The sequence below is a fragment of the Tiliqua scincoides genome, chromosome 5 (genome assembly GCF_035046505.1).
Source record: "Tiliqua scincoides isolate rTilSci1 chromosome 5, rTilSci1.hap2, whole genome shotgun sequence".
NCBI classification, from domain to species: Eukaryota; Metazoa; Chordata; class Lepidosauria; order Squamata; family Scincidae; genus Tiliqua; species Tiliqua scincoides.
This window is the reverse complement of record NC_089825.1, coordinates 123,934,344-123,946,401: the sequence shown is the minus strand read 5'-3', so window position 1 is coordinate 123,946,401 and position 12,058 is coordinate 123,934,344. Positions and strand designations below refer to the sequence as shown.

General features: G+C 45.1%; 1 protein-coding gene across 1 annotated transcript; it reads right to left on the bottom strand.

Moving 5' to 3' along the window:
- Positions 1-1,189: 1,189 nt before the first annotated feature.
- Positions 1,190-11,108, bottom strand: LOC136653481 (carbonic anhydrase 4-like). The gene is made up of 8 exons (XM_066630378.1): positions 11,021-11,108; positions 10,429-10,458; positions 8,467-8,631; positions 6,829-6,974; positions 4,022-4,111; positions 3,227-3,299; positions 2,962-3,125; positions 1,190-1,551 (listed from the first exon to the last, which is right to left on the bottom strand). The coding sequence occupies exons 1-8, from the start codon at positions 11,106-11,108 to the stop codon at positions 1,387-1,389; spliced, it is 921 nt and encodes a 306-aa protein (XP_066486475.1). The 3' UTR covers positions 1,190-1,386.
- Between the last annotated feature and the right edge of the window lie 950 nt (positions 11,109-12,058).

Genomic DNA, 12,058 nt, shown 5'->3' with positions numbered 1-12,058 from the left:
CATTGGAGACTGGGGGCTCCCTGTGGGCCGGATTGGGAGTCCCGGAGGGCCACAAGTGGCCCCCGGGCCGGGGTTTGGGCACCCCTGTGCATATGTGAACTAGCCCTTCTTTCTTTTTTCATGATGCTGCAGGTCAATAGTGTAACATTTTGAGTGGGTATGGTAACTCCACCTACATTTACATTTCAAGATTTCCTCTCAGCTCAGAATCTGCGGCTAATGACCTAAACTATCTCACCTGGCTTCTCGATACTGTTTTGTCTCTTCTTGTGCTAAGCCTTAATTCTTTAATAGTGGAAAGTTGTATCACTAAGGACTGTCATACAAACCACTCCCAGATAGTGGAGGGGGGGGGAGTTGTTTTTTTTTCTTTTCTCAGTGGAAACTTTTAGGGCATAGACCTGTGGCTCTGGGGATCCCTCATGTGATAATGATTTTGACAACAATTGAACTAAATTAATAAGCTGCAATGTAAAAGATGAATATGTGTGGCAATTAATTTAAGCAAGAATAGTGACTGTATGTGTGAGGGGGTCTGTATCCACATGAACAGAAGGAAGAAAAATCAACAGGGCAATCCTGTGCATGTTCACTCAGAAGTTCCACTGTGTTCAATGGGACTTACTCCCAGGACAAGTGTATAGGACTGAAGGATAATTATTTCTATGCAAGTTACTTTGGAAGATGTCTTAATTTCTGTGGTTGCAAATGGTTTAATGTATAGGGGTGAATTCCCCACTTTTTCAGAAAAGGAGAATCATATCTAGGGAGATCATGTAAAGCTATCCTTGTCTTCTTTCTAGATAAGAGCTAATCCTCCTCTCTGTGATAGACTAGAGCTACCCTGGGATGGGGTAGTATCCTGCTGTGCAGAGAAAACAGGATTGAGCTACTCTTTAAACTGAAGCAATTGTTTGTTTTCATATGATGTTGGCATGTGTCTTTTTAAAAAGGAAGCTATTTTCTCCCGTCTCAGCAGGACTCTGTTTTGCACGTAGGTGGGAATGAGCAACTTCTCAAAACTCAGTGCACTGATATTTGATTCCTGTGAAGCAAAATGGTATAATTTGTCTTTGACTGAAAACTATGTTGAATATGCATAGCCTGAATAAATATATCATTAAAAAGAACAACACAATCACATGTGTGGTAGCAGTGGTATTTTACTTTTTAAATAAAAACAACTTGGACAATGGCATTCTCCCCGCTAGAGCAAATCTCCATCTGTGGGTCTGCAACACACACATTCAGCCCTTCCCCAAATTTCTTGTGGGGTGTATAGACAGTACTGATATTTGGTTCAGAACAGAGGGGCTGACGGAAACTGAGTTTATGATTGGATCATCCAAATGGAAGGGATCATACCCACAATATACTCCTGTTGCCTCAGTAGTCCTGGTTTCTATAACAGTCGACATAATCAGGGACTGCATTTTCATTGAAGCAAAAGACTTTTCGATCGTTCAGGGGCTGCACTGGACGGAAATTGTTCTGCATCCTTCTGCCCTCCTTTATGGTGGTAAAGTAAAGTGATGTAGTAAACAACTGCACCTAGAAGGTAGGCAGCAGGGCAGGGTGGGGGAAAAAAGTTGAAAGATAGAAAGATGTTGGCATTCACACAAACTCAGAGAGACACAATACAAGGGGACCAATACTTACAGCCCAATCCTACTCATTCCTACTCAGAAGTAGGTCCTATGGAATTCAATGGGATCTGCTCCCAAGTAAGTATATGGGATTGCAGCCTTAATTACTTCAAACTATAATGCAGCAGGGAGTCAAGCTTGGCTGTTGTCATGGAAGCCCAGTCTTAACAGCCACGAAAGCAGTTCTCTCTCTCAAAGTATGTTATACAACACTGGCCTGGAGGTTTCAGGGGCTTTGCCAAGGAAGGTCTACAGGAAATGGTTTCCCTCTTTCCTGTAGAAAAAGGCTAGTTAGAAGTGCTCCTGGGCAGGCCACAAGCTCTAGCTCCAGATTTATGAGGCAGCATGGCCTAGGAGGGCCACAGCCTGCCCGAAGGGAAGGCATGTAAAGGCATAGTTCATGAACAGGAAGTACAAATGGATACCTTGGAGATCCTGCCAAAGAATACGTTCACTCTATGGGACAAGGGCTCAGGCTGGCTGCAAGCAATGCACACTACCTCTGAACCTGCTGGCCAGCCACCAAACCAAGATTGCATGGGGTGTAGGACTTGTGACTTGAATCAGAGCTTCCAACAACCAGGCTCCAGGACCAACAACGCTCATTTCTGCCACAAGCCTTGTAGATTGAATTCCGTTCCTCAAGGGTGCCACATGCTGGCTCCCATGTCACTGTCTAAACTCTTACACGGCTGACCCCACAGAACAATTGACCTCTACCAGACCCTATAAAGGCAGGATCTGGAGAGATGGGGCCTTCAGCCTGAACAGCTTGTCCTTTTGTGTGAGGACCTTGTCAGGCTAGCTCCTGTCCCCTGCTTCCTTCCCCACACTGCTGCTTTTGGAAGTTGACTGCCTCAGATTGCACAACCTGTTGCTGGCCTCTGGCTGTGACTTACGGACTTTGGTCTCCTGCCTGCCTGGTATCTGCCTCTGGCCCTTCTGGCCTGCAGTTCCTCTTTGGGGAGCGTGGCCCTTTTCTTCCCCAGATTGTGCTATCCATCTTTGGCCCCAGCCAGCTTTTCTGGGACAACCTGATTGCCTGGGGTCCAGCAGCTAGCTTCCACCTGCCCCTAACAGATTTTGCTGCAGAGTCCCTTGTGCCTTTGCAAGGGACTGAGAGGCATGAGGTGACCTGACACTAGAGATTATCTTGCTGGTTGTTGTGGTAACCCTGTGATCCATATCTGTTTGCCCAAGAACCCAGCAGTCTGAGCTCCTACACCCCAGGCTGCCCCCAGAACACCTAAGGATTCTGCCCTCCAGCTCTCCCCCTCTTCCCAAAACTCAGGAGAGAGAAATATTATCCACTCACCACTTCCTGAGGTACCTGGATGGGCTCAGAAAAAACAGTCCAGATCGCAGACTGGCTGCAGTTGGGAGTGGTGAGAGAGCCCCGGTAGCGGTAGTACTGGCTGAGCCCTTCTCTGCTCAGTAAGCCCCCTGGGGAGAATTCTCCATTCAATTTTACACTGTCATCTGGGGAAAAAGAAAAAGAAATGTGGGAAATGGGTTTGGAAGAGATGACGGAAACCCTCCCACTTCCCAGAGCATCTGAGGGTTGGGGGTTGAGGGCTCACTTTGCTGCGGGATGTCTTTCATAAGGTTACCCAGAGTATTCCATCCAGGCAAAACCTGAGCACTTTTGGACTTCTGTGGAGAAATGGAGGGAAGAAGGAATTTGTTACAGACAATTCTCTCTAGAACCAGGATTCTTAACTGGGAGTGGGGGGTGCAGTATCCATAGCCCTTGGCGGTATGGGAACCAAATGATGGGGAGGTCTGGAACTTGATCTCTGAACAGTGGCATCACTAGGGAGACCAGCACGTCACCCCCATGATGGACCTCCTCCTATGTAATGGGTAGGGCAACACCCAGGGCGGAGGGCGTGGTGATGCATCATTGCACTGGCTTTTTTGGCTATAACTTTTGAGAGAATAGAAGTATTTTAACTCAATTTGTTGCACTGCATTTTGCATTAAATTATACATAAAATGAAATGATGATGATGATATTATTCAAAAATATCGAGTGTTTAAAAATTTGGGTCAGTAGCGGTGTCTCCCCCCCGTGCGCGTCACTCGGTGCGGCCCACGCCCTGTAGAAACAGCACTGCATCTGAACAATTTTTTTAAAAAAATTGTTGTTTGATTAGATTAATAATCACCATTATCAATACGAATTGATGCGTTCTGTTCCTAGCCATATGTAAAGTAAAAACAAGCTCCAAGCCTTTCCTGCTCCTTTTGGGAGGACAGAATCCAAACAGCCCACAATAGCGCAGGGGTTTTGAAGGCTCCTAAACCAGGCAGGCCTGCAGCAAGTAGTCATTCTAGCCGGCCACAAGCACAGGTCAGTCTACCCTGTTCCTCACCTGTATGAAAAATGCCAGGACAGCGACTCCATCAGGATCTTTTTTTGCTTCCTCCATGCTCATGTTGTTTTTGGTGTGAACAATGTGGAGCTGGTGCAGGAAGAGTGGAGAGAAACACAGGAAGGAAAAGGAGTTTTCTAAATTATGTCAGTGTGGGCCATTCAAAAAGGTATATTAGCCGGCTATGGTGGGCAACAGGATATTAGACAAGTGGCCCAATCCTATCCAACTTTCCAACGCTAATTCAGTGCCAAAAGGGTTGCGCTGCATCCTGCGGGGGAGGAGGGCAGTCATGGGCATTTGGTGGGCCGCTGTGAGATACAGGAAGCCGGACTAGATGGGCCTGATCCAGTGGGGCTGTTCTTATGGAAGCCTCCTCAAGGCAATGCTTTTGGCTTGCATTGTGGCTGCATCCGCACTGGAAAGCTGGATAGGATCTGGGTCAAAATACCAGATGCAAGGGAGGGCACCAGGATGCAGGTCTCTTATTGCCTCGTGTGCTCCCTAGTGGCATCTAGTGGGCCACTGTGATATACAGGAAGATGGACTAGATGGCCTGATCCAGCAGGGCTCTTCTTATGTTGTTATGGCCCTAAGTGGATCTGACTTTGGGTTCATCTTTTTTCTTCTTAAAAAAATATTATTTAAAAGCATACATACCTCATGTTTCTATTTTAAAAATACTCAAGATAGCTCACAACATAACAATACACACTCCTCCAATTAGCTACAAATGTGTACAAACATGTTTTAAAATACATTTACCAACTACTTAAAAAAAACTACAAATAAATCCAAATCAACAGCTGTTTGACACCATGGTTATTGAGGGAGGCCTAGATACACTACCCAGGTCAGAAAGGTTTTGCTCAGCCACTCTGCTGAGGGCCAAATGATAAGGATCTAGGAGATGGAGATGGAGCTGACCATCTTTTGTTAAGCTGATGGCTTACTAAAAGGCAGCTGATGTTTCCTTAATGAGATCTATTTGAGCACAGGTGGTTTTTCCTGAAGGGCCAATTTATCTGAGACAGGGTAAATTGGGAAGGTTCTGAGCAGAGAGCTCTGCAGGGGCTGGTGCATTTTGGAAGAAGGTAAGGTATCTGAATCTGAGTAATATCCTTGGAATACATGTGCCTTCTTTGGGGACTGGAGTCAGGTTTAGACATTGTGTTGTTTGCCTTCAGTCAGCTCCCACAGGCTTTGCTTGAATATTTGTAAGCGGAAATAGCACAGCCTAATTGTCTCTCTCTATATACATATACAGTATATACACATGTAGGAAATAAAATCCTTCTGCTGGGCATCTGGTTTGCTTGCTGCTGGGGGGGCAGCTGCATAGCGGGGGCTGAGAGCATAGCAACATTGTAATGAGTCTGTTCTGCTTGGAAAGGCAGCTGATGATGACTTTTTAAAATAATTTTAACTAGAAAAAATAACTTCCACGAAGCCCTTGGAAGACGAGAAGTTATACATAAGGCTATAAATCCAAGGTGTTTTCTATCTACCAGCTGTAAATCTCACCCTCAACAATACCTTAGCACTGCTGTGAAGTCAGGTGTTCATAAACCACCCAACTGCGGAGAAAGAAGGGTCTGCTCTGATCCTAGCCCAAAGCTCCTCAGAATCAAAGGAAGTGGACACCAGCAGGGCAATGCAAAATGACCTTGCCCACCATCTTAATGGGGCCTATAAAGAAATGAGGTCTCTGGGGGTTTCTCTAGAAATGTTGAAAAGAAGAGAAAGATTGACGAGCCTCTGATTGCCATAGACACAGGCCTGGTCAACATTCCTGTTGCAGACTCCCGATGGTAAAATACTTCTGCACACTTCTGTCTACACAGGGAAGATCACACCTTGGAATGCCCTCCTGCATCAAAAACATGCCATGAAAACAGAAAACCCGAATAGCAGGCAAATGGCTAGTGCTAATGATGTGTTTGTTTAACTATTTCCAAAGACTTTCTTATATGGGCCTAAATTCAAACGTATTTCCCACCTCCAACCTGAATGGCACAATCCATACTACCACCTCCACATTCTGCCATCTCATTCTGCATATACAGACCAAACTTCCATTAGACTGAATATTGAGTAATACGCAGAAAAGAGAAGAGCCAAGAGGAGAACATAAATACATTTAAGTTCTTTAAAAAAAAAAAAAGGAATTGTGTAAGTATTTTTAATGTTCTGTTTTTGTTATTTTAAAAAAATATGGTGGCCCCACCATTGGTCTGAACTGTTTCAGATTTTTCTCAAGTAGACAGATGTTTTTTATAAATAAAAAATAAAACAAATAATGTGCTACATATTTGTAGACGCCAACCAGGTGAAGAAGTGGCCCAGGGAATATAGGTGGCAGGCGGATATATTCAGTAAGGTGTTGGTAGGTGTTAGCACGGCATATCTGTTGTGTGATTTCCTGACATCTCTGAAACCCTGCTATAGGCTACACAGTGTTTTCAATGCCACAGTGCTCCCTAATGGCACCCTGCAACTCGGGGTACCAGCCCTTTTTTTTAAAAGACCATTTTCTGCCCCACTAAGCCTCTTTCTTCTACAATTTCCATTATCCAGCACCTTTCTTTGCTATTGTTGGTGACTACCAAAAACCACCATCTAAGCCATCCATGCACAGTACCTTAAGAAGTCAGAGCAGCCAGAACAAGGGGGACAGGAGATGCCACGATGGGGCCAACAATTCGTCCAACAATTCAATACCGCATTAGCATCCCAATCAAGCTGCTAGATCCTACTGTTCACCTCTCACCCTCTTCCCATTTCCCCTATTCTTTTTTGTGGCTCACCTCCATGGAGTAACGCTTGCCATTGATTGTATGTTCTGAACCTGGAGTACAGTATGTTCCAAAGTGGAAGTGGTAGGACTTCAGGTAGTATTCTGCTGGAAGTCCATCCCCAAAAATGGTGGCTCCAGGCCACATTTCAACCTCCGCTGCAACGAAACCAGAGAAATGAGACGGTGGCAAAAACATGTTTAATGAAATTGTTGTGTTAAAGAGAAAAAAGGAAATTCCCAAAGGATGGATCCCAGAGTAATTCATCCTGGCTGGCTCCATATCCCTAAGCTGAAGTGGGGTTGATACTGCTGCTGGGGCTGGTCCATTCTTCAACATGGCTTGCACAGTCAAAAAAAGTGCAGTGCTGGCCAAGCTAGAGGTCTGACCTGGGCCTGGGAAACAGGCTTTTGCTGAATCTCTAAAAAGCAGTTGAGGTGTGATTTGAAGGAGTGGTGTGGTGAATGCAAGTTGGTGCTTAACTATTCCCAAAGCCACTATTTCTACTCTGCACTCTCCCCTCCTCCCCAAGGATCAGGGACATGCTATGACGTCTTCTGCCAATGAGGAACATGATGTCATGGTGCCTGGTGACTTGAAAGTGGTGTCACTTCCAGTTCACCTCTGATCATGAGCCCTTCTAATGCAGAAGGCATTTCTAAGGTCTTCCAGAGGCATTCTGAGAGCTGGGGAGGCTGCATGTGGCCTCCATGGCCCTCAGCAAGCTTTCTAAGGCCTTCCGGAGGCTTCAGAAGGTCTTCCAAGGGCCAGAGAAACCAAGCACAGTCTCTCTGGCCCTTGGGACACAGCAGCGCCAGGTGTCTGTGGTCAGGGTCTTTCATGACTGCATGTCATTGCCAAGGATACTTTTGCTCAGCTGCAGTTCCCAGACACATTTGTCCTTTTGAATGGACATAAACTGTGAGCCTGCAGATGCTACACAGATTTCCCTTTAGGAAACCATTCAAGAGCTTGTTTTACCAGATGCCTGAATTTCTAACAGTGAATTCGAAATGAGCAGCATGTCTCATAGATAGCACATCAAGTTACATTGTCACATGGTTTTATCTGCATTTTAGATTACGCGCCTGCAATTAATTAGGCTGATTGTTAGCTACCTTGTGCATTACACAGGGCAGAAGAAGACAATGTGAGATACCAATCTGTGAAGATAATACAACTCCCAATGTTCGGTAGTAGCACATGTCACCATGACTAAGGAATGGAACCAAAGGCAGGACTATGCTTGGGAAGCTGCCTCATACTGAGTCAGACACTTGGTCCAGCTAGCTCAGTATTGCCAACACTGACTGGCAGTGACTCTCCAGGGTTTCAGGCAGGAAACTTTCTCTGCCCTGCCTGGAGATGATGTGGGTTGAATCTGGGACCTATGGCACCCACAACAGGTGCTTGACCACTTGGCTCTCACGCTTCCCTCTCTGACTCCTGTGGCCAGCCCTGAGTTACAGAACCACCCTCTGGCCACCAGCAGTGATGGTGCTAAACAGCCCGGCCACCAGCTCCCTTCTCTGCCAAGCTACCATAGTGATGCAGGGCATGTGGGGCCCTGGGCCTGCTATCTGGGTTCCAAGTTGGAGATCGCTGGTGTCTAATGTTTTACCTGCAGTTACTCAAGTCATCCAAACTTACGGTAATGTCCTGTGTTTGTGAGGCTTTTTTGCAGATTACGGTTGTCATATCCAACGAAATTAATAGGACCCAAACAACTATTAGGCAGAGTGTTGCTGGTGATGATGTTGATGGGAGACTGCCGAGAGCCACTACAGGAACCAAGGGAACCCCATGTCTCGGGCCCTAGGAAAAGAAAGAAGGAAATGTTGAAGTCAAGAAGAAAGCAGAGGGACAGGAGTCAGGATGGTCAGTACTTGATTCTCTACCAGTGGGTATGGTAGAGAATGGGCTTAGTGAGGTACAGCAGAAAGGGCACTTGCCTAGTGCCCACATACACCAATATAATGTCTTTGTAATGTATAAGAATTAATTTGGTGTAACTACAAATCCCTTGGTTTGAATCCTCAGTTACCAAACAGCAGTCAAAGCCCTCATCTTACCCACAAATGTGAAGTTGGGAGATGGGAAAATACACCCTAGTTAATCACTCTGATCATGAATGCAGAGGGGTGGATCTAAGATGCACTGGGGAGGTGAGTTGTTAAATGGATCGATATAAGATACACCTCCACATGCAGCATCATAAAGTGGGAATGAGATGGAAGAATCCTTAAGAAACCAAATGAGTCATACCCTTTCAGACAGCAAGAGAGAGATTTTTTTTTAATGCTTCCCTACCTGGAGAAAGTCCCTGCAAGTGGAAAACTAGCAGAACAGACAAACGCCAGTAGAACCTGTCTTCCTGCTTTGCCAGTTTTACTCTGGCAGGGAGCTTTTTATATTGCAAAACCTTGAAAAATGGCATCCCACCTCCAATTGGGTCCACACAATCACTCAGGACTTTATCATTGCATTCTGTGGCATGCAGCCATCATGCCATAAAGCCAAGCATTGGAGTGACAAGTTTTCCCTAAATCTAGAAGCCCTCCGTCTTCCTGCTTTCTCAGAGGACATAGCCAGATAGCACGGCTCACTGCTATCATATTTGGAGTACATATGGGCTATTAGTCCTTTGCAAAAGAAAAAAATATGAAAGAGAACCCATTAAGGGAGCCATGTGTTGGCCCATCCCAAGTTGCAATGGTATCTGAAATGATGCCCTACTTTTCCACCCCCCTCCCTTTTTTTGTTGGTCACACATGCATCAGTGCATGTGCCCTGTTCTGCCACCATTTCCTTCTGTTGTTTCTGAGTTGCAACAGGAAGCACTGAATAGGGGATCATTGGGATATGATCCCCTCCATTTCCTCTGCACCTTTCCCATGAATTAGCCCAGTGCCTCCATGAAGCCAACGATCATGTTACAATACCTATATAGACAATAAAAAGAGGGTCTGTCAAATGGGTGGTGGTGGTTGTATTGAGGCTGACACGCTGGTGGTCCAAAGATTGTATTGGAGTGACAGACTGTTCAAAATCCTTGCCCTTATTCAGCCAGCATATGCCCCTCTGGATTCATCAGAACTTCCAATAAGGAAGTAGGAACCCATAAGGAATGTTGTTGATCCCATTTATATGAACCCCTTCCTCCAAGGAGTCAGGATGATATATGTGGATTATCCCCTTTTATCCTCACAATATCCTTGTCTAAGCTCTCTCTCTCTCTCTCTCTCTCTCTCTCTCTCTCTCTCTCTCTCTCTCTCTGTGTGTGTGTGTGTGTGTGTGTGAGAGAGAGAGAGAGAGAGAGAGAGAGTGACTAGCTTGACCCACAGTGAGTACCAAGTCATGCACAGCACTTCATGGTTGGGTGAGAAATTCAAGCCTTTCTGATAGAGTTCAGCACTCTAACAACTACACTATCCTGATATTTAGGTTGGGTGCCAGACACCTGTGTTCTTTCTAGAAGCCACACCAGGCAAGCCTGTTGTCCTTTCCGTGTCCCAACATTCCAGTCACCCCATGAAGATAATAGCTTTATCTTCCCACGATGGGAGGCACTCTTGAACCTGCGGGGGAAACCAGAAAAACTGTTTAGCTTACCGCAGCTTGGTAGGTCATAGCACCATTTCTCTGTAAGGAAAAAAGAGATAGGAAAGTTGTGCGATGCAAGATAATTGAATGCAGCAAAAATGTCCCTCTACCTACCATAACTCCCTCCCCCAAGCAGGAGAAGTGGGGGGGATGCCTTTGGTAGTAAGTGAAAGCAGTCTTGTCTAAGCCAAGCTTCAGGCACCGCCTCTCCTGCTGCCCCCCCCCTCCACCAGAGAGAGAGAGAGAGAGAGAGAGAGAGAGGAACCTGACAATCTACAAATCACTAGAAAGCTATTTCCTGGGAGTGAGAGAGAAAAAGAGTCCAACACTTCAGGGTTTTGTGGTTGTTCTGGAGTAGTGTTGGATGACAGTACATATAACTCCGTAAATCCCCAGGGACTGATGCAACACTTTAATCTGGAAGAAAGAATGTTTGTCTCTAGCCCAATGACACCAAGTAGCCATCTATGGCAACCTTGGAAGCTGCAATCTATGTGGCCACATCCAAAACCAGCTCATGGCCAACCTCCCAACTTTCCCATGTTCCTAGTGCATCACTCATTTTTTAGTGTTTTTTTTTCAGTGTACCGTAAAGTCTTACCGTGCGAGCTAACACAGACTCCGCCCAAGACATGTAGCAGCACCAATACATGCATGGCTGATTTCATTGTGATGGCCAGGCCTTCCATTGTTACCTGCACAGAGGTGGCATGTTATTGGAGCAGCTGAAGACTTTATTCTCCCCCCCCCTCTCCCCCTAACAGTAGCAACCCTATCCTGCAAAAGTTCCATCCATGGTCACAACCCCCACATTTTCCTTGGCTTTGTGACTGGTGTGCCATCTAGACACCAGCCAGAGAGTTGGCCTGCCTCAGTAAGCAACCTGATTCAGTATATGAGACATTTCCCCAGCGATTAAAAAAGCATTGTGCATCCATTAGCAATCATTGCAATATTAACAGTGTGCCTCCAAGGCAAAATATATATACACTTCATAAAGCCACACTCTAACATTATTTATTTTTAAATTTAATATATTGATTTCTCGTTATAAATCACATTTATTTGTTGATCTGCCCTAGTTTGGGGGTCAAACTAGATATGACAAGAAATGAATCATTTGCATTTTCATCTTTTAATTCTAAACAAAAACCAGTTGCTTTCCAGTGAAAATCCTTCTCTTGTTTCCTGGAAGGTCCTATTTGTACCTATATGTCTGTTGTGCTGGGCAAATAGCAGTTTTGAATGTGGTGGGGGAGGCGAATTCACAATAATGTTAAAGTGGAAAAGTATAAGCCCCCTCTCTGCCTGTGTCATGGTCCTGACATAGGTGAACCCCACCACATTTTCAATTTTTTAAAATGTATTTAAAGATAGAAACATGAGTATGCATTTCTTGTCACCTCTCGTTTAACCCTAAGAGGTGCTTCTAGTTGATCTGGAGACCATAGTTGGAGACCATAGGATATATGATTATTCTTCATTGTATTTAAACTCTGCTTTCCAGTCAATATTTGATATCAAAGTTAAAATACACAGCAAAACTAAAGATGACCATTCCTAAAACCAACCATATACTGCCTTTCAATAAACGTCCACAAGCGCTTAACTTAGCAGAACAAATGGAATCAAAGATATC

What these genes read in the sequence shown, in the direction of transcription:
- LOC136653481 (XM_066630378.1), bottom strand. Translation starts at nt 11,108, where the DNA reads ATGGAAGGCCTGGCCATCACAATGAAATCAGCCATGCATGTATTGGTG. An exon ending in AGTCTGTGTTAGCTCGCACG is followed by an intron (nt 10,459 to 11,020) that starts GTAAGACTTTAC and finishes TTTTCCTTACAG; the next exon opens with AGAAATGGTGCTATGACCTA. An exon ending in CACAAACACAGGACATTACC is followed by an intron (nt 6,975 to 8,466) that starts GTAAGTTTGGAT and finishes GTTTCGTTGCAG; the next exon opens with CGGAGGTTGAAATGTGGCCT.